Source organism: Arvicanthis niloticus, chromosome 5, assembly GCF_011762505.2.
Source record: "Arvicanthis niloticus isolate mArvNil1 chromosome 5, mArvNil1.pat.X, whole genome shotgun sequence".
Lineage (NCBI taxonomy): Eukaryota > Metazoa > Chordata > Mammalia > Rodentia > Muridae > Arvicanthis > Arvicanthis niloticus.
The window spans coordinates 44,021,511-44,043,765 of NC_047662.1; the positions used below are offsets into that span (position 1 = coordinate 44,021,511).

Here is a 22,255-nt window from a genome sequence, read left to right on the forward strand (position 1 = left end):
CCTAGAAATCCAGCAGTGGGGAAGTGGACACAGGCACATTCTAGGGCTTGCTGGGTCAGCCCAGCCTAATGGATGATTTCTATGTCAACGAGAGAGACCCTGTCTCAAACCAGCTGCTCTCACCCCAAACCAAAAACCAAAAATATCTGAAGAACAATAATCTTATACTGATCTCTAGCTCACACACAAGCTATGCATGGCACTCTGTCTCTGTCTCTCTCTCTCTGTCTGTCTCTCTCTCTCTGTCTGTCTCTCTGTCTGTCTCTCTCTCTCTCTCTCTCTCACACACACACACACCACTCTGGAGTGGGGGCTTGGAGCTGTGCCAAACCAAGAAAAGAACTATTTACCATGCTAGACTTCTGAAAAATTTATGTTTCAGCCTCAAATTATAGGTGTGGTAACACTTTTATACTCAGCAAAGCTAAAGATGGCAGGACTTGACATCTGTACTTATTCCATGCATTAATAATTGCCCTTTCTCTTAAACAAGGTGTCAAGACTCATGAATTTTTTAATTATGTTCAAAAGCAAGAGAAAAGGCTTCTCTTTATAATCTGACAAATCTGCACATGGATTATTCTTACAGCCAATTCTTGTCCAATGTTCTATTATTGTCCTTTTTGTTCTGGAGATTTTTCTACATGGGTACTGTATTTACATCATTTCTACCCCCATCCAACCCCTCCCCACTCCCTCTCAAATTTATAGCCTCGTCCTTTTTAATAATTATTGTTATAAATACACACACACGCGCGCGCGCACGCGCACACACACACACACACACACAGACACACACGTATGCATATGTATACCAAGCACACACACATACTAAAGAGGACCAAAAAGCCATAGGGAAACATACTGTTCTGTGTTTTCTTAAAAGCACTGTCCCATTTTAAATCAGTACCTGAACTGCTGAGTCTGCTTCTAATTCCAACAGGAAACAGAGAATTACTTTCTTTAATTGGCTGGCTACTTCCGACAAGATCAAGCCGTCCTGCAGCTGCAGCCCATGACAGTCTCATGAAACAAGCCACAGTCGCAGTGAAATCACTTGCTTCCATAGTCTAAGGAGGCATGGAAAGGGTATTATGAGAAAGACATGCTGACTTCTCCAACTGTGGCCTCAGGATACACCCCTTCCCTCTCAGGTCACACAGGATTGGCCTTCTCACTGTCCTCACACATGCTCACTAGGAGCCATTACCTGGAGTCCCTAATCCCCATGCTCTAGTTTACCCAATCATTCCTCAACCTGTTTTCTTGCCACATCCCCTCCTACACAGTACACTTCAGCTTCCATGAATGTCCTGTCACTCAGCATGTGAGCTCCGGTTTTGTTCTTTTTATTTGAACCAGTCTCCTCTCCAACTCCCTCATCCTGTTCACCATTTAGGACCTCGTGGCTTAAACACACACAATAGCACTGGTGAATGACATACTGCTGAGATCACGGAAGGCTGTGTTTCTGCAGTTTTACACTTGCTACTTTCACCCCGAGCTCATGGTTTCTGTACTTGTAGTCTCCTTTCTACTCACGATAAATTGCTTGAAAGCAGTGTTCACACTAGGGCTGTTCTATATTCCCAACGCCCTCTCCCAAGTAAGAGGTACTTGTGACTTCCTGAGTTCACTGACTACTTACTTGTATTGCAACTCGAGCAGCGGGAATGATTTCCTCAACCCTAATGGAAGACCTGTCTGACACTGACAACTGTCTGTAGGATGACTTTTCTGGGGTCCCACATAGGGACATCTGTCTGCTTGTCTGCCGGCTGACATTTCGGAATGGACGGGAAGAAAGTGCTTCTATGCCATCTTTGGTGAGGTCTTCATCTAATGATGTTGGCATTGTCTGTCCAACAAGCAAAAACCTTAAACAGAGAACACAACACACATTTGAAATTACTTCATAGTCTTTTAAAATGATAAAATTGGGAAGAAAAGTAAATATTGCCTTGAGAGAATAACGCAGTACATCTTCATACCTTGCAAGTTGTAGACAGATAGAATAAACACCCTGCCTTGTCTCATAGTCTACTTCCGATGGGATGGAATCTCTCTGCATGACATTTACAACCAAACTTCAAAGAAAGAACAAAGACAGAATATTAAAGACTTCAATTTCTTTAAAATAGAAAACTAAATGCAATATTCCATAAATGTTTAGCTACCAAGTTTCTACATATAAATGAACTATCCACATATATTTCTATCACAAGGACTTCCATAATAATTAGACCTGTGGTTTTGCTTTACAGATAACCAAGATAGTATGTTCAGATTGCAGCTTTTCTCACTAATTGGTTTGCCATCACAGAACAATGCCTACCTTGGTATTAGTAGAACTAGTAATTAAAAAATATATCAAAAATTGGTGTATTCAATCAAGCTTGTTTTCATCTCTACTTTCCTTGCTTCCATTCTTACCTCTCCACCCTCCAAATCTACTCTCGGAAGGTCAAACAGAGCGGTTGTTTTAACATAAACCGGATCACGGTATTCATCTGCACAAACTTGGTCAATGGCTTCCTATGTGAACAGGAAAGGGAGAGTGTGCGGAGCAGACTGTGAGGTGCTACACATCCTGATCCTGAGTGTCTGCAGAGTGCCACATTCTATAGGGCCAAAGTCACTGGCTTTGAGCACTCTGCTCTCTGGTGTCCTACATAGGTACAAGGCAGCTTCCCCACACAAGAGTAGACAACTAGTTGCTCTCCAAGCTTTGCCTCTCCCTAGTTTTCAAGTTTCTGTAATGTCACCTCACCAAGCAGACACTTTCTCATCTCCCATTCAGCATCTCAAGCTTACTCCTTAGCTCTTCTGTAGCTCTTAATCCTCTGACTGTGAACCATTACTTACTGCTTCTGTTTGTCCCCCTCTCTAGCAGACTGCAAGCTTTATGGGGACATAAATCTGTCTACTGTACTCACTGCTCTCTGTTCCCATTGCTTAAAATAATGCATAACATATAAACTAACACACACACACAGCAAGTTCAAGAATAATGCTCTGACTACCACAGACATGCAAACTTGGATAATTTGAAATGTTTAAAGAAGAACATTCCTAAAATGCAGAATGAAAACTAGATACAGCAGCTGAAGAAAAGGCTATAGAATTGATATAATCATGGCAGGCCTGCCTGAGTTAGAAAGTTAATTCTAGGCTAGCCTGGCCTACAGAATAAGACCCTGTCTAAGGAAAGAAGGGGTAGGGGATGGAGAAACGGAGGCAGGCAGGAAGCCTGCAGGTGGGGAACTGCAAGGAGAAGGGGGTAAGCACAAGAAATTTCTTGTGACACTAGAACTTCCACAATGCTTTGTAAATATTTTTTAATATTAATTTTACAGTGTGTGTGTGTATGTAAAATATCCTGTGGAAATCTGAAGATGGTGTTGGATCCCGTGGTTAGAAGTGGTTGTTAGCTGCGATGTGGGTACTGGGAACGAAACCCAGGTCTTCTGTAACAGAGTCAGCACTCTTAACCACTGAGCCATCTATCTACCTGCTGCTTGGGAATTATTTTAATCTTCATTTCCCCCTCTTTATCTTCAAGGTCCCTGCCTAGATTCTCTTCTATGCAATTTTTCCACACAGGGCTTCTATTAACCATCTTTTGCTCAAACTTCAAGTTGGTCTTCATTCCTTCCTGCCTGAGGACCTTTCTTCACTTGGACCTTCTAGTCAGGTCTCCCTGAGTAGTACAAGAGATACATGGTTACGCTTTTGACTTACTCTGCCCTCTCCCTGGATTACAGCACTCTCTCTAATGCTTACCGACCTAAGGGACAGTCTACTCATTCTCAACTCCCAGCTCAAAGATCCCTTTTTGATGAAGCATCTCCTAGCTTCTTACTCCAGTCTCCCCTCCCTCAGCCGTGGCCACATGCCATGGCTTTCAGGCAAGCTAGCTGTTACTCTCCACTTGAGCACAAGCTTCTCAAGAGAAGGGTTCCCACTAATCAACTCCACCTCACTAGCATCAGTGTTGCTGCAAGACAGGACACAGACACACAGATGACTCAAGAAAGAGAGGCGTCCACCTCAACTTTACTTTTCTTGAAAATCTCCCTCCCTTGAAGATGGGAGAGACATTCTTCTCTAAGTTTTCCCAAGTAATGAAAAGTCAGAAAATGAATAGAAACATTCTAAGACATCAAGGCACCACGACTATTTGTTCTAACCCTCATAATGCCTCACACAGTTCACTGGAGGAATAAGCAAGTCTCACATGGGAGAAATAAACCAATATGACCAAGTCGGGTTTTACAACTCACAAACCTCAAGCCTCCGGCTTTGAGGAAATTCTCACAGAAGGACTTTGCACAGCTTCTGGCCATGTCATCATCAGCTGTAGGCATGAGTTTGGAGCTTAGAACCTGGGGAACAAAGAAGCAAAGTTAGTCACTCTAACGTTTTCTGTAGAGAGTACTCTTATTCACACAGCTCAAGGCAGAATTCCTTTGGTGCCACCTCTTAGTTCCCACAGAAGATTCTGAAGGCCGACTTCCCTCAGTAAAGGTAATCACATTTTCCATACTGTGCTTAATTAGAATTTCTTTTTCCAGTTTTGAACCAAGTGTTTTCATGAAATGCCTTCAAGCTTTGATAACAAATAAATTCATGTAATATGTAAAATATGTTCTTTAAACACACATAGTCCAAGTCCAGATTTTTATAAACAGTTCAAAACCAAAAAGCACTAGCTGAAGTCCTTAAAGAGCACAGCACCTCCTCACTGGATATGTGCTCTGTGTAGGCACATGTAGGTGAGGTGGGTCTTACTCTAACGTCTCTGCCCTTCTCTGATACTACAATGCCTACCTTAAAGTAAAGCTTAACTGAATATAGTGGTGGGTGGAGGAGTCTATCACAGAAATCACAGTTTAGTACAACCCAGTTAGTCATGTTCTAATGTTATCAGCTTTGAGCTGAGAGATCATACATTTGTAATTTCCCCACAGCCTCGTGTTCCCTGTCAGCTAAAGGAGGATAATGGCTACATGTACCATATGCAACAGAAGCTGTCAAACCAAGGACAGACAATGCTAAGGTACTAGTGAGCAGCAGCACAAACAAGTGTCCAGGAAACAAGAGCTCGTTTAGGATTTAAAGATCTCATATAATCTTAGTTTTAAACTAGATATTTTCAACTCAAAACACCTCTCTCCTCTCTACGTTCCTACTCTGCTTCTGTGAACCATGAGCACTGTGAACTCATGCACTTCATATGGGTTCTTGATTTTTTTTATTGGAGAAACTTTCTTCTCTTTGGGAAGGGGATCGGCAGTTTCAGAGGCTAAGCACAGATGGAAAAGGGGAGTCCTCTGCTCTGCAGTCCTTTCTGTGAGGACAGTTAGCCATCGACATGCACACACACCCTGTACTTAGCAACAATTTTCCTCAAAGGAAATCAATTTTCCTCAAAGGAACAGGTATTTACAGTATTAGTTTGGAGGTTTCCTGGTAGACAAGTGTAAACTAATGAGCAAAGTTCAAGGAAATTTAGAAACTAGCAAAACCAAGTACTTTTTGGAAGTTATATTTTCTACATATTTTGTACATTTGAAGCAAAAGAGACCTATCGAAGGAATTCAGTTACTTTACAGCCTTAAAATTACATTGGACGTGTTTATAATCAGTACTTTGGTTCTAAGACAATGCACTTTAGGGAGTCTGTGATGAGCTACACCCAACTGCCAGCACAGTCTTGCTTTGCTAGGTGCTCTTAAATACTGATGATAAAACATCTACTCAAAAGCAATAAATCCAGTAGAAATCATAAGATGAAAATTTTAAGTAGGCCAAAAACTTTCAGACAATTTTGTTTTGGAATATCATACTTATTTTCAAATGTCTATGTTATATAAGGACAAATTTCATTTTAAAATGATTTATTAAATATTTTCTTCTTTTAAGCTAATCTGTCTTTTCAGAACAATGAATACTCTAACGCTGATATGTAATATCATCATGTTCTGAACATATAAGCAACAAGTGGAACTCCAGATCAGATCAGATGAGTGCACTTCAGGGAAAATACATGCTTCCCCTCACTAATTATGACATTTGTATGACTCAAAATCTACTTGAAATACACACTAATCAAGATACCCGTTCTTCATTTAGGCATTGTGATACACTAAGGCTGCTTAGTCATTGATGTGAAGAACATACCCCTGTAGGATAAAGCCAATTCATTCAAGGCTTTATCTTCTACAAACACAGTGATTAGAGGGCCTGATCTATGAGCAGAAATGTTTGCACCCAGACTCTTTTCCCTTTGTTTACGCTTTGCTTTCCTGATTAAGTATACCTAGCATCCCATGTGTCTTACTTAAAAACCTGGAAGGCACTACTTTGTCTTTTTTAACTACTATAATAATTTGTACACAGGAAATAAGTAGTGTTTGGTGAATTGAATATATTCATTTAAAGCTATTTCTAACAAGGTAAGAACCTGCATTTGACTGAATGACTGTATTTTAACTCCTAATGCCTTACAGGGTGTGGGACTGTGGGAAGTAATCAGGTCCTGAAGACAATGAGCTGATAAGGTGGACTGGGACTTCAGAGAGCCCTCTCACCCTCTGTCTATGGTGATGTCAGAGAGCCCTCTCACCCTCTGTCCAGGTGACTTCAGAGAGCCCTCTCACCCTCTGTCTGTCTAGGTGACTTCAGAGAGCCCTCTCACCCTCTGTCTGTCTAGGTGACTTCAGAGAGCCCTCTCACCCTCTGTCTGTCTAGGTGACTTCAGAGAGCCCTCTCACCCTCTGTCTGTCTAGGTGACTTCAGAGAGCCCTCTCACCCTCTGTCTGTCTAGGTGACTTCAGAGAGCCCTCTCACCCTCTGTCTAGGTGACTTCAGAGAGCCCTCTCACCCTCCGTCCAGGTGACTTCAGAGGGCCCTCTCACCCTCTGTCCAGGTGACTTCAGAGAGCCCTCTCACCCTCTGTCCAGGTGACTTCAGAGAGCCCTCTCACCCTCTGTCCAGGTGACTTCAGAGAGCCCTCTCACCCTCTGTCTGTCTAGGTGACTTCAGAGAGCCCTCTCACCCTCTGTCTGTCTAGGTGACTTCAGAGAGCCCTCTCACCCTCTGTCTGTCCAGGTGACTTCAGAGAGCCCTCTCACCCTCTGTCCAGGTGACTTCAGAGAGCCCTCTCACCCTCTGTCCAGGTGACTTCAGAGAGCCCTCTCACCCTCTGTCTGTCTAGGTGACTTCAGAGAGCCCTCTCACCCTCTGTCTGTCTAGGTGACTTCAGAGAGCCCTCTCACCCTCTGTCTGTCCAGGTGACTTCAGAGAGCCCTCTCACCCTCTGTCTGTCTAGGTGACTTCAGAGAGCCCTCTCACCCTCTGTCTGTCTAGGTGACTTCAGAGAGCCCTCTCACCCTCTGTCTACCAGTGAGGACCCAGTGAGAACTGTGTCTATGAACCAACAGGAGGAGGTTCTAATCGGATACTGAGTCAGCTGATGGTTTGATCTGGGATTGTCCAGTCTCCACAACTATAAGGAATAAATTGTGGTTGAAGCTACTTCAGTCTAAAGATTTATTAGAAAACCCTGGATGACTAAATAAAAGATAATAAAATAATAAAAGATAAAAAGTGCTCTAATTCATTTAATAGCCTTCTTAGAACGTAATATAATAATAGAATAAATAATATAAATAATAAATAAAATAAATAAATAAATAATATAAAAATAATATAATATAAATAAATAAATAATATAAAAAATAAATAAAATAATATAATAAAAGAATAGTAATGTTAGTATGCTTCTTGACAGACTCTTCATAAAACTGTTAATGGCAACAAACTACAACTTAAAGAAATATTACAATGTATTTAATCAAGAAAGTTAAAGATAATTATATTACAGACTTGCAAAGCTTATAGAGGAAGGCAAGAGATGTCTGACTCAGGACCTCCTAGATTCTAGTTGGGAGTAAACAATGTATAGTGGTATAAATGGGAATTTTCAAAGGTGAAAAAGTTTCACTCTTTTTTTCCTGCATTAATTTTCTGGTAGATCATCCCACAATAAAATCTTTCACTTGTTTCTGGTGTCTGTCAAATGAAATGGAAGGAAATAGGAAATGGCGTTTCTTACTTCCAAGTTGTAGAGCACTCTGAAGGTTGACATGCCAGGAGCAAAGGAGCGAAACAAACTTTCCAAGATGGAGCTGGCACTTGGCTGATGCTGCTGCTTTGATGAAAGTGATGGAGACTTTGAAGACTGGGAGCTTGTTTCAGAGAGTAAAGTTTTCTATGTTTGAAAGAGTAGAACGTGTCTTAAAAAGTCACACTTTAAAGAGAAGCAGATCTCAGTGCTTTGTGTTCTTTCCCTCTTTAATATAAGCCATAATAATAAAGTTCTCAAAAAAAAAAAAAAAGCTTCATAAAACCAGTTAATTCTCTAGTCACAAAACATCAAACTCACTATACAACTGAGTTCAGTGAACAATGGTCACACACTTCATGAATGCCTTGAGACTGCACTCTTAGAAATACTTGCAAAGCCATTTTGTCTCCATGTTTACATTTTATGCTTTTAATAAAACTGTAAGATTGATAATTTAGTAGTCTTGAGAATTTCTTTTCAACTGACACTAATGACATATTTCAGTTATGAGTTCTCTCTCAACACATAAGCCTCAGACAACATGATTGCAGATCCAAATATCAACAACTACTTAAAAATTAAATAAAAAACTCAGTTTTAACAACTCTGAATTCTCAGAATTACTTCTGAGAATATAATTGAAAAATATGACATATAAAATAGTTGATGTGTAAATAAATCTCTTAGGGAACATTATTTTAAAAATTAAAACAAAATAAATTTTATTATTTTTATTTTTTTCTCTGTAATGCTAGGAACCGAACCCAAACCTTTGTATGAAGGCAAGTGTCCAAAACTGTCTTTTCGAGACAGGACCCGTTAAGTAGTTCTTATACTTAAACTTAGATCTTTTCTGCCTCCTGAGTGCTGGGATTACAGGTAGGCACCAACATACTCAGACAGAATGAACTTTAAGAGTCGCTTGTGAAAAAAAGTAACAACAACTCCATTATGCAAGACTTCAGACATGGAGTGATCACATCCAGGGAGGCATCTTTTGGTAACACAGAGGTCCTTGGACCTACAGATCTCCAGTGAAAGCAGGAATGAATGTGAAGCACGCAGGACTGTTCCCTCGAAGGAACGGACATGTAAACTGTTTAGTCTAAGAACTCTTACATTACTGGTATACACGGCACACTCAAGCTCCCACAACTAGAACTAGAGGTAACTAATAGCCCTACACTATCTACATGACCAAGACCAGACCAGACCAGACTCTTCCTTAGGCCCTTAGCTAGTACAGGTATCATCTCTCTAGAACCCATCTTCTTGGAAGAAATGACATGCATCCTGAGTTGAGTTTCAATGTAATTACATTTCTTTGTGCACTAGGAGATTATATTACACCAGGAAACGTTTTTTTCCAAATTATACTGTGTTTAAATTTGTTGGAAATAAATCTCCTGGCATCAGACTCCCCAGGGTCCGATGCAGGTTGATGAAGTCAATCCAAGTTTTCGTTCTTATCTCTTAGTGCTTTACTCCATAGCCTGACACCTGCAGAGGCTCTCTCAGCATTGAGAAGAGAAACATCTCAATGCATCAGAACTGCCCTACCCCTGAACCATAAGTACATCTCTCTGGGCGTCAGTCTTCCTTTTTATGCCAAGAGCATAGAGAAGACAATAGAAAAGGCTCTTCCCAATGCTCTATCTCATAGTTGGATATGTTTGGACCTTTCACAAAGCAACACAAGGATCTGATTTTAACTTATGGCATAAGGAAGACTGTGTCAATCCAAGTTTTCATTCTCATCTCTTAGTGCTTCACTCCATAGCCTGACACTTGCAGAGGTATTTTTCAAAAAAAGAAAAGTATTATAGAAATATAATATCATATGACCTTCATAGGATTCAGGTAATGTTTTCAATGAATCATGGCACAAAATTTCAAGCTAGTTAAACAACTATCAAAAATATGAATACCTTTCTGCCTAAAGAGTCCAGCTGATCAAGGGCTTCTTGAATGGCTGGATCAGTGGGTATCAAGAGCAGAAGCTTCCGTACTCGTAGAGTTATTCTGAGAAAATTTCAAAAATAAAATAAGTTTCTTTAATTTCTTTCATATAAGCTATAGCTTCAGCAATAGTCCTTTTAGTATAAATTTATATACTACTATGAAATAAATTTAGTATATATATTTTAGATATATAATGAAATATATTACAAGTAAAATTTGCTTGGCTCATTAACTTTAATAACTTGCTTTCAAGCTCATAATACATGCATTTACCTTGGCTCCTCTAGATTGGCAAGTTGGTATAGCATGTCAAACACATTACATACAAGTGCCATCACCACACCAGGGAGAGATTTCTCCTGAGGGAAAAACATCAAATATAAATATATACTGGCAAAAGAATTTTTTTTCTAACCAAACTTACAAACAATATTTGTTCTGAGAGGTTAGCACTACAAAGTTTGGGGGAGACTGAAGAACAAAGTGAAGGTCACCACTTTTCAGTGGGTATCACTCAGTCAGCACTTCCTCTGGCTACCTGCTTGGACTAAGGTCCAAAAAGCAGGGAGCAGAAGTGAAGTAAAGGGGCATGTGTAGGAACTGCAACAGAAAACAGGCAAGAAGCTTATCAGTGGCTTTCTGGAGCAATGAGATAATGAATGATTTTTTAAAAAAATGAAGTAGTACCTATGTGTACATCACTCACAACCAACAGACAGGTAGATGGAACTCAAGGTGAAAATAGTTACTAAGATCAGGAAAGACAAAGTGGACAAAACCACAAAAAAGGGGGTTCAGATGGAATTAAAGTCAAGATACCTGGTCACAGGGCACAGGAAAAGAAATGACATCATTATAGAATATATTTATATGTAAAAGACTTTTAATAAATTCAGATATATAACTCTGAATATATTAGTTTTAAATTGTTGAATTCAAAATCACCATTTATACTGTTTTTGTTAACTATCAGGATACACTGAGATTTCTTAAGTTCTTGTTAAGCACTGTACATCCTGAAGTGCTCTGTACTATCTACAGTGATAACGCTGTCAAGAAGAAAGAGAATCAGACTTTACATACGGATTAAAGGACTAAATATAATGAACACACATCTTACAAATACTTTCACTTCACATGCACTTCTTCCCTAGACAGTAAAACCCTAAAGAATAGAACAGCTTTCTTCAGTTCTGTGTCTCTGACACCAACCTCAGTCTTACCACAGAAAATTATAAACTGATCAATTATCTCATGAAGTCACTGACTGATCCAGGTACTGTTTCAGGTATTAGGGTGAAGCAGCAAACAAAATAAACTAGTTCATCCTTGTGGAGCTTAGTATTTTATCAGAAGACAGGAGATAGAATGTATGCTAATGAGAACATGCAGAGAAGGGACATGAGCAGAGTGTAAGACCAGAAATGGGGTTGACAATGTAAGCAGGATGTCAAGGATGGCTGAACAACTAGCTATTATTTGAGCAAAAGCTCAAGTGAGAATAAGACACCCTAGTGATCATGTTAGGAAACAATACTTTTTGCATAGACAATAAACGTTCAGGCGCCACTACCTTTGAGAGCCATTAGCAAGCAGCTCTAAAGGTGTGAGAGAAGGGTCATAGCAGAGGGCCTCAGAGATGCTCCAGGGGCGGGGTTAAACAGCAGACTCTGAAAGTCTCAAGTAAAGGCCCTATTTTTTGCTTTGAGTAAGATGGTAGTAATAGAGTGGGTTCAGGAGTGGCACAGTATGGTTTTGGGGGTATCGAGTGCCATGTAGACTCCGGACATGGTAGTAATCCTCAGTAATACTCAGGTGAAGGATGATGCTTGCCCTGAACAGTACAGAAGCTGTGGAGGCAGAGAAAAGTAGTTGGACTCTGAACACATAATAAAGGTAGAGCCAAAGATTTGCTGGTGCATATGGCTTTAAGAGAAAGGCAGGCTCTAAGGCAGCAGTTCTTAACCTGTGGGCTCTTGACCCTTTCACAGGGATCACTAAGACCATCGGAAAACACAGACGGTATTTACACTACACTCCTCAACAGTAGCAAAATTACAGTTATAAAGTAGCAATGAAAATTACTGAATGAAAAATTATTAATGAAAACTAAGGGTCCTCACAACATGACAAACTGTAGTAAAGGGTCACAGCATTAGGAAGGCTGAGAACCTCTGACCTAAGGGCTTGGGTATGAATGGCTTCTAAGAACAGAGATGCCATGATCTGAGATGGATCAAGACTTTAAAATGAAGCTCAGGATGGAGGGCAAGAAGCTAAGCGAGGGACAATGAGGAGCTTGGCTTTGGGTATAGCACCATGGGGTGTACAGTGGTCAGCGAGGGGACAGAGCTAGTAGACAGATCACGTCTGTGGGCTTCATGCAATGCAATCTGGCAATGAATTCAGAGAAAAGGAAGGTCCAAGGAATAGGCCTGGAAACTCCTCTGTAAGGGAGATGAAGACCAACCTACAAAGGAGATTAAAGACTGGTGCAGAGGATGGGGTGAGAACTGAGAACCAAATAAAGGAAGCATTTTAAGAGACCATAGTGCTCCCCTGAAACAAAAAGAAGATGACAGCTGAGAGGTAGAGAACATGAACCTGGCCTGGAGCTTGCTAAGCATGGGAGGCTGCTGGCCAGTGAAACCCAGGGACCTGCCTATCTCTGCTTCCTAAGTGATGGGAATGTAAATATGTACTTTTTTTACGTGGATGCTAGGGAGTGAACTCAGCTCCTCGTGGCTGTATGGCAAACACTTTACACTTTACTCAATGATCTACTTCCCCTGCCTCTAAAGTACTAAGATAGCACAACACATCTGAGTACTGAAGAAGGGCCCAGTGGAGAGATAAAAAAAATAAATCAATCAATAATTCAACAGAGAAAGATGTTGAGAGAACGGCAGGAGTCCAGACAGGAGGACCCAGTCAGTGCTTCAGAATATCCTAAGACTAAGACTGGTAAATTATGTATCTTCTCTGCTCCAAATCAGTTCTCAATTACATAGTTTGCTTTATTCAGATCTTGCCAGAATATAAAGATGCGATCACTCAAATCTGTATAGGCTGAAAGCAGAAGGCAGTAGTTGTTCAATCCCTGTTTCTACCTGTTCCATGGCATACGATGAACTGAAAACTCCACTGCTGCTGCTGCTGGAGCTGGTTGAGGAATCTGCAGAGCTCCCGGAGGGGGTCCCACTACCAGAAGTCTTCACGGTAAGAACTTGTTCATCAGCAAATCCCAGCTGGTGAAGGAGCTTTTGATCTTTATTCACTGTCAGCTGCACAAAGTTGTTTCTTAGTTACTGAGAGTAAGAAAGGAGGAAACTATTCAACCTGGGCTAACATGCCAACAATCATTAAACCCACCAGACTATCGTTCGTAAATATCTGTATGTTGTCCACAGGAGAGCACAGCTGTTTGGCTATCTTCCACCGGACACTGCCTATGGTTTCATTACTGTGAGCCTAGAAAATACAATACAACACTGGGTGAGAGAATTCACTTATTCACTTTATTTCATTACTCTCTGGAAGAGCAGTCAGTGCTCTTAACTGACTTCTCTCCAGCCTTTGTTTACTTAGTCCTTCACACAGCAGAACTGAGTGTCTGCTATGCACTGGACCTTTGCTATAAACTAAGAAGACTAGTTCTTTTCAAGAACTCCTGCTCTTGGGTGGCTCCCCTATACAAGTGTTAAATGCTCTTGTATGCCGTACTTTCATTCCTCGCATTTATGTATGGAGTAAGATCTCAAGCCATTCCCTGGAAGTCACTTCTATCCCCACCCTTTCTCATCAACCCTCTCCTAACAGCCACCTTGTGAGCTTTTATACCTGCTGCTCTCTATCTGAAAGATTGTACTAATAAAAGCAATTACTCTGCTGCTTTTCATATCCCTGCTTGAACATGATCCATCTCAGGGGTCCATCTTTATCCAAGATATTTCATGAATATCATCATCTTCAACCAACTTATTATCCTTTACTATTACTTATTCTTCATAACACTTAACTTCATTTGACACTGTATTTTATATTTACTTACTCTGTTTATACTCCAAGCTTTCCTTTCATTTCAGGCTTACTTTATGTATGTGTGTGGTGTATGAGTGTATGTATTAATGAGTGTGAAAACCAGAGAATGATTTCAAGTGTCTTTTTCTACTACTCTCCACCTTATTTTTTGAGGCACTCACTGAACCTAGAGTTCACTGAATAGCTAAACAACCTCTAAGGAATCTCCCTGGACCCCACCCCCAGCCCTAGGAGTTTAAGTACATACTACCATGCCCAGCTTTTCACCTGGGGCTAGGGATCCAAGTAAGTCTGCATACTTGTTCCCAGACATCTATCTTTATTTCCAATTTATTTATAAAGTATCATTGGGAACCACCATTTATCTTCACCAGCAACATTTTTATGAAAACAGGTATAGATATTAGTGTAAACCTACCTCTACAGTGAAGGTATCTTTGGTAGACTCATAGGTAACATTAAGAGTTAAAAGATGTCCATGAAATGAGGCACCATGAGGTAGAATAGTTCGTGGAACAGAGTAAAAGTCCTTGAAAGAGATAAGCCGACTGAGTCAGATACACTGTGGCACAACTGCACATGGCAAACACATGCTTGCGTCACCACTTCCTCTAGCAATATGAATCAAGTCACTCTAAAAGACGAGCACGTACCTCTATCGTGATCACATAGCGTTCTGCCAGAAGCAGCAGCCTCTCGATTATGACAAGTTTTGTTGATCTGTGAGTTACAAAGATTAAGAAAGTTTTAAAATATGTATGAAATGAATTGCTGACTTCAGCTCAATTCTATTCTATTCCACCAAACCCAGAATTACAGTCAAAACTGAAACACACAAAGACCAGAAAACCCGTTCACTCCGTGAGCAGTATTTAAGGCCACTCACAGCTGCCACACTCAAATGGAATATGGGAGGTAAAGCTGCCCCTTCTCGTGTTTCCTCTCCTTTTTAAACAGCTGTACTATAAAAAGTGGACCTAAGTCTCCAGGGCTTCATGTTCACCAATCTACCAAGAACAATCAGAGAATTTGATGTTCATAATCTCATAACTAAAATATGTCACAAAATTCTGCAAAAATATGGAATCTGACATTTGATGGGAAAATCAGAAGACAAGTGGAAACAAATATACCACTAACACAAGTTGTTAATTGAAAATAAAATCCAATGACTACTTGATCAATGACTTCTAGAATCTTACTTATCATCTGAGATAATAAGACTTGAGTAGCTTGTGGTCAGTAGCTTAAACTGCTAAGGAATAGAAATCCGTGCTAACACCCTCGCTTTAAATAGCTATTAGCTCAATCACACTGCCCATCCTCCCACAGGCAGATGAGAAATACCCAAGACCTTAATGAGTAAGAGAAGCGAGCAACCTGTTCTGAGTCCATCTCAACAATCAACTGAATTACAGACAGCACTGTGATGGTGACAGTATAGACAGCACTGTGATGGTGACACTACAGACAGCACTGTGATGGTGACACTACAGTAGAATAACGCAAACTCCCCAGACTACAGTAATTACAGATTCTAAAAACTTCTGAAATGAGACAAATGACAACACTCTTACTCAGATTCAACTCTGAAATACAGTTTATTAACACTATTTAAATAAGAATATTTTAAAAACTATGTGGCCTCTTTAGCTTGCTATATTTGAGATTCAGAATAAAAAGCACTAGAAAAGAGGGGTTGAAAGTATATTCATTTAAAGTAGCAATCAGAAAACCCAATCCAATAGGCCATAGGTAACTGATAGATAAACTCCTAAGAAACTGAGCAACAGAACTGAACTAAATCTTAGAAACATCGTGTAATAAGACTTCCATGTACATGCACACACAGAAACACATGCAAACATATGCACGCACGCATGCAAACAAGAATGTGGAAAGTATTCATTCTTATCATGAACTGACTCTATAATCACTTTGAACATTTAAAAATGGGGTCTTGTGGGGGCTAGGTCTCACTCCATCCCTTCATATTAATAAAGTATAACAAATACTCAGCAGATTAAAAAAAAACAGATTTTAAAAGAATCTGGGAAAGGACAATGTTTTGATTACCGTGGGTGTGTCTGTGGGCGTGCGCACGCATGCCTCTGTGTGTGTGTGTGTGTGTGATAATATCTCAACAAGTTAAATTATATACCTTGTTCCAGGAGTAAAAAAGGACTATACCTGCATCTGCCAGTAGAGGGCAGCAGAGGGACACTTGGGGCGTTAAATCCCAATGATTAGGCTAAGCATCATCAAAGAGGTAGGAAGTGAAGTAAAAGAAAACAATGTGCCCACAGGGCAGACGGGTAGGTATGAGCACCACTCAGGTGACTGCAGATCTTCAGGGCACTGACAAAAGGTGGACTTTAGGAAACATTCAATTATGTTTCTCCATGATAGAGCAGCTTACAGAAGCTCTGAGGAGCCTAGTGAAGAGATGGTGGGGAGGATGTAGCTTAAACATTTGTGATAATATTCACTTTTGTGTTGTGTTGTGTTGTGTTGTGTTCAGTTTTGAAGCCACTTACCTATACGGAGACTGAACTGATGTTGCCACAGTTGGCATGGCAGTTGCAGTGAGCATTTTGGTTGCTCGGGTCACAGCATGTGTTAGAGTGGGGCCACCGAGTGCTGAACTGGCTGCCTGTAAAGTACAAAACAACATTCTACATCTGGGTTTCTCACCCCGGTCTCTGACACTGAGGCTAACTTCTTGTTGCAAAAGCTGCCCTGCACACTGCACGGTACTTAGCAGGATCTCTGGTCTCTAAGCACTAGGTGCCAACCCGACTCTTTCCAGTTGTGACAATCAGTATTTACCAAATAACCTATGGGAGGCACAAGAAGAGTCAGTTGAGGGCTAGGAGATGGCTCAGCAGGTAAAACACTTGCCAAGAAAGCATAAGGATCTGAGCTGAATCCCTGGGACCCAAGTAAAGAGAGAAGGAGAACTAACTTAATAAAAGCTTGTCTTCTAACCTCCACATATGCAACATGGGATGTGAATCCCTCCTGTGCCATTACACACACACACACACACACACACACACAAATAAAAAAATATTAAAAAGAGCTAGTTGAGATATGTGAATACTTACTTATATTGTATTTCATATAGAAGACCTTGAATATTTAAGTCTTTTATGATGACATATTTGTATGAAAGTCACAATTTGAGGAATATTGTATACACTATAGAATAGTTAATGTTTGCCATGAGGAAGATCAATTTATTAATATCTAGGGACAGAGGCATTTATACTTTTGGAATACTCCATTAGGCATAAAACTTAAGCACAGATTTCAATTGAGCATTAATCTTCAATGCTTTAATCATGATGGAACTACAGTGGTCAAAGTGAATCGAGATGGTATTAAACCACAGGCTTCTAATGAACACAGACTGCCAACATCATTTACTTCCAAGTCTCCTGCTGTGGTTTGAAACAGCACTTATTGTAGAAATTTTGTGAAGCATGGACACTCTACTACCAAGTGGAATCTATGAACAATAGATGGTTCCTTATGTCCCACAAGTAGGAGCTAGCTAGATGGACAGACAGACAGATAGGAGAGGGGATAAGATAGAAGGTAAGATTTTATACAGAGTATAATTGGTGTGTGTGTATGTGTCAGCACGCATGCATATGTGCATATGTTCACGAGTACATGTGTGAGCTCATGCATGTGGGGCTCAGAATGTAAAACTATGTATCTACTGCTCTCCACCTTGGTTTTTGATACAGGATCTCTTCATTGAGCCTAAAGCTCAGTGTTTTGGATTCGCCTGCTGGCCAAGCGAGCACCCCTGAGAGTTGCCTCCAGTACTGAAGTTACACCCCACAGTAATGGCGGCCCGTAGTTTTGACTGTAGTTCTCATGCTTTGCAGCAAGCACTCAGCCCTGACCAACATCAGCGGCCATAGCTATTCGGAACACCATGATATGGTACTTTTGATCAATTCTCCAACAGTACCTAGTCACAGATATCAGCGCTCAACATTTATTTGAAAACATAAAACTTATAAAAGGGAAAAAGAACTCATTTAAAAGACCAGTTAATAAATATTTACTCACTTCTAGTCTTGTATAGCAATCAGCAATGAATTTCTTATGTAAAGACACCGAGTCCTGAAAGTAGGAAGTATATAGAAATTAAAATTAGACTTTGGCATTTAATTGTAACCATTAGTCAAGACAAAATAACAAAATAAATCAGATTGGGATACAACAAGGATCACAACTTACTGATAACAAAATACATACATTTTTACATGTTATGTCTGAGTAACTTTTTTCCTTGGACACTCACCTTCTTTAACCTAGGGTTTAGATTAATATAACTGTAGTTTATGATTAACTGAATAGCTTCATTAGCAATTTCTTCATCAGGTGATTCCATGGCTATTTTCCAAATGAAATCCATTCCTACCAACTCCAACTTTTCTACATACTGTGTAAAATTAAAATGCATATAATTAAACTTAATAGTACACTAGTATTACAAAATCACAGGTCATTATTTTCTGTAACATTATTGAGTCTGAACCTCTGTTTAACAAAATGAAGACCACTACGTCAACACTTGACTGCACTGATTCGGAACTCTCACATGAAAACCACCAGAGATAACAGGCATCCTCCATCGAATTCAGACAGGTGCAGGAATGTTTCTCTAGATAGTCCTGACACAGGCAGACATCTACCCAGAGAAGCTAATCAATCAGAAACTGAAAAGGCTACTAATTGTGGGAACCTGATCTAGTCCTTCCCAAAGCTCGGTTAGAAATAGAAGGATGCAGAGCTTAAAGTATCTTGTATATATCTTGAGTACTTCAGGTAGCAGGACCTAAACACCAGGGACTTAGAAAAGATCAACTGCTTGTTTTTCTGTCTTAGGGACATCTGTGAATATAGGCATGCCATGGTTCTCCATTTTCCTACTTCATAGTCAGTCCCCACATTCCCCTGCAATCCTTGCCAATGACATCCTAGGATATCCATCTTCCCATTATCAGGTTCATGTGAATCCCTACATGGAAGCCTACTGGACCAATGCTCCTGGAAATCCACCTGATAACCTCAGATGCAGAGCTGCTTCTACATGAGAGAGATGAAGAGTGGGTAGACTTCCTAGGTGCTGGGAAGGAAGGCAGGGCTAGGCATGCAGCCACCTGGTGCCTTCAAGGGAGCCTCTGCAACTAATGCCCGAGTAGGCAGGTAAAAAGACCTCCTTACTTAAACAAACATGTTTATGTTTTCAATCTATTAGAAGACAATTTTTCCTTCTGAATATCAAGCTATATCAAATACTTCAATGTATCTAGATTGAGAATAAGGTACGTACCAATTGAGCTCCTTGTCTTTTCAACCGATGATCACAGAGATTCACATTTTCAAAAAAAGTCTTAAATAAGTTGAAACCTAAGAGTATAGAATGCCAGTCAAACCCATGCACTCAGACACAGATAATCGGGGAAAGACTACAGTGAGGCAGAAGTGAAGGCTATAGCGCTCCTGGCAATGGCTTCTTAAACAGGCATCAAAAGTGGTCAGTGTATGATGGTGCAGGCCTGCAGGCCCAGAGCCCAGGAACTCCAGAGCAGCCTGGGCAGCCCACCCAAGTCCCATCTCAAAAAAACCAAAGACACCTTTAAAAAAAGCACAAGCAAGCCATACATCTTTAATCCTGACACTCGGGATCAGGAGGCAGAGGCAGACCTCTGTGGGTTGGAGCTAGACTGGTTTGCATAGCGAGTTCCAGATCAGACAGGGCTACATAAAGAAACCCTATCCTAAAAAAACCAGACAAATCAAAACAACAACAACCCACAAACAACATAAGAAAATACATGTAAACTAAACTTAATCAAAATTTAAGACTTTTGTGCTTCAAGGGACATTATCAAGAAAAGAACACAACATACAAAAATAGAAATTTTTACAAACTATGTATCTTCTAAGTAGCTAATACCCAGAGTATATAAGAAGCCTGTACAACACAACAGTCTAATTAAAAAACAGTCAAAATCACAACTAGACATTTATCCAAAGAACCTATACACACAGACAAAAAACCAGTCTGAACAGATGCTCGGTATCATTCGTTATCAGAAAAAGCACGTCATAACTGCAGATGTAACTCACCACCCACCAGGACGTCTTTTAAAAGGCAGATAAATAAGCGTACTGACAATGAGGAAAACTGGAACCTTTGTACATTGCTGGTGGGATTATGAAATGGTGTAGCTACTTTGCAGAAACAGTTTGGCAGATCCTCAAAGGTTAGATCTCATGGCAATGTGACTCTAAAATTCATAACCAAAAGAAATGAGAACATAAAAAACTACTATATGAATGTTTATAGCTCAAAATGGTAGCGATAAATGTTCACTGACCAATGAGTGAAAATCATGGGACATCTACAATGAAGTATTATACTCCTAATGTGACATCACAACCATCTGGGTGCGCCTTGAAAACATCACTCTTCAGCCGCAATCAGAGAAGCCAGGGAGGAGAGGTCCCAAATAGTATATGATTTCACTTGTACCAAATTGGGTCAGTCCATAAGGGAGAGACCAGAGGCTGGACAATGGAAGGCTGGAAAGTGGCTGCCAATCAGCACAGGGCTCCTCTTTTGGGTGATAATGACTATAGTTAGAAAGTAGTCAAGGCTGCACACGAGTCCAGACTAGAAGTCACTGACAGTATATTTACAAAATGAAGTTTTACAAAATGCAATTAAAATAACTCAGCTGAAAGAAATAACTGAAAGGAAGCACTATGTACCTTAGTATATCTTTACCTACTGAATCCTGTTTATCAAGGAATACCACAAAGATATTTTGGCAATTTAACCTATTAGGCTATATTATTTTAAAACTCAGTAAGACACCACACGGTTATGTATGCGGAGAATTACAAATTGTTTAGCTGCTTGTGAGAAGTAGGATTAAAGTTAAGAATAAAATCTCTCGTAAGCTTTCCCTACCATTCATAGTGATTTCATATGACTCCAATTTCAGAATTTTCTCCTTGAAGAGCTGCTGCTGAACGTCACTCTCCAGATCGTGCTGCCCCTTTGTAAACCACTCAAAGCACATCTGTGGATGAAGACAGAACTGCCCTAAGACCAACCACAATCCACTGCAGACAGAAACATATGGCCATCTGGATAGTAAAGAGACGTTTTCGATACTTCTAACACTCCTGTAACTGCTCCAGTGATACAGGGAACTGAAAGGTTTGGAGTTCTGAAGCGGATGGACAGGATATCCTGCTGGTGATGGAAACATGCACTCACACTTCTCACTGGAGCTTATGCCTGAGTCTTCCTGCCAGCATTCAGGTAAGCCTTGTGTATGCCAGCCCAGTGCTGAGCACTGCCACACACTCAGTCCTTTCAATATGCCTATGAAGAAGCTACTATTATTCTGTCAAGTGAGAGGAGATGGAGACTCATTTTTAGCAAGTGAAAATGTTAAAGTGTTTCCATTTTTACTGTAATTGTTCTTAACTCATGTTTTCATTTCTAGGGATACAACATTTTTAGGATCCAAGTTTTGTAGCAGTGATTTAAAATTTAGTCTCACAGGAAAGGAGAAATTCTTCACAATTCTTCAGTGATATTCATTTTGTTGACTTTATTATTTTAACCGGAATTGAGAAAAATGATCAAAGAGCCCACACATTTATGTCTATCATGGATGCCTTTTAAGACATGTTTTTCCTATTATTTACTGTCCCTGCTCTGCCATTCAGTGTTCACATACTTCACAGTCACAGCAAACAGGACTCAGAACACAGATGATATGAGACACACAGAGGAGGGTGGCATTTTAGTGCAGTGTCACAAACCCACAACCCTACGCCTTACCTCTCTATCTAACTCACAGACGTCCTGGCCAGTTACAAGGCACTCCCAGATTTCTTTGGCTCGGTTCCACCCAAGATACAGTGTAGCTTCTTGTAAGAAAAATGCCAGAAATTTCAGATGTGCCTCTAAATACTGAAAAGAGCAGTAATGCAACTAGTTAACTTGTTTAAGGCATTCATCCTAAAAGAAACATTACAATAAAATTCTACTAAACAGATTTACACAGAACACCT

At 40.2% G+C, this 22,255-nt stretch overlaps 1 protein-coding gene across 1 annotated transcript in view; it reads right to left on the bottom strand.

Moving 5' to 3' along the window:
- Usp24 (ubiquitin specific peptidase 24) overlaps positions 1–22,255 on the bottom strand; it is a 129,329-nt gene that overhangs the window by 50,398 nt on the left and 56,676 nt on the right. The window contains exons 19-35 of the mRNA XM_034502115.2: positions 22,023–22,154; positions 21,138–21,249; positions 19,491–19,567; positions 18,456–18,596; positions 18,221–18,274; positions 16,672–16,787; positions 14,788–14,854; positions 14,553–14,663; positions 13,466–13,564; positions 13,204–13,377; positions 10,367–10,452; positions 10,060–10,153; positions 8,120–8,275; positions 4,288–4,385; positions 1,992–2,087; positions 1,649–1,877; positions 911–1,070 (exon numbers count right to left, since the gene is read on the bottom strand). Of these exons, the coding sequence (XP_034358006.1) occupies positions 911–1,070; positions 1,649–1,877; positions 1,992–2,087; positions 4,288–4,385; positions 8,120–8,275; positions 10,060–10,153; positions 10,367–10,452; positions 13,204–13,377; positions 13,466–13,564; positions 14,553–14,663; positions 14,788–14,854; positions 16,672–16,787; positions 18,221–18,274; positions 18,456–18,596; positions 19,491–19,567; positions 21,138–21,249; positions 22,023–22,154 (2,002 nt within the window). The remainder of the gene's footprint in view (positions 1–910; positions 1,071–1,648; positions 1,878–1,991; positions 2,088–4,287; positions 4,386–8,119; positions 8,276–10,059; positions 10,154–10,366; positions 10,453–13,203; positions 13,378–13,465; positions 13,565–14,552; positions 14,664–14,787; positions 14,855–16,671; positions 16,788–18,220; positions 18,275–18,455; positions 18,597–19,490; positions 19,568–21,137; positions 21,250–22,022; positions 22,155–22,255) is intronic.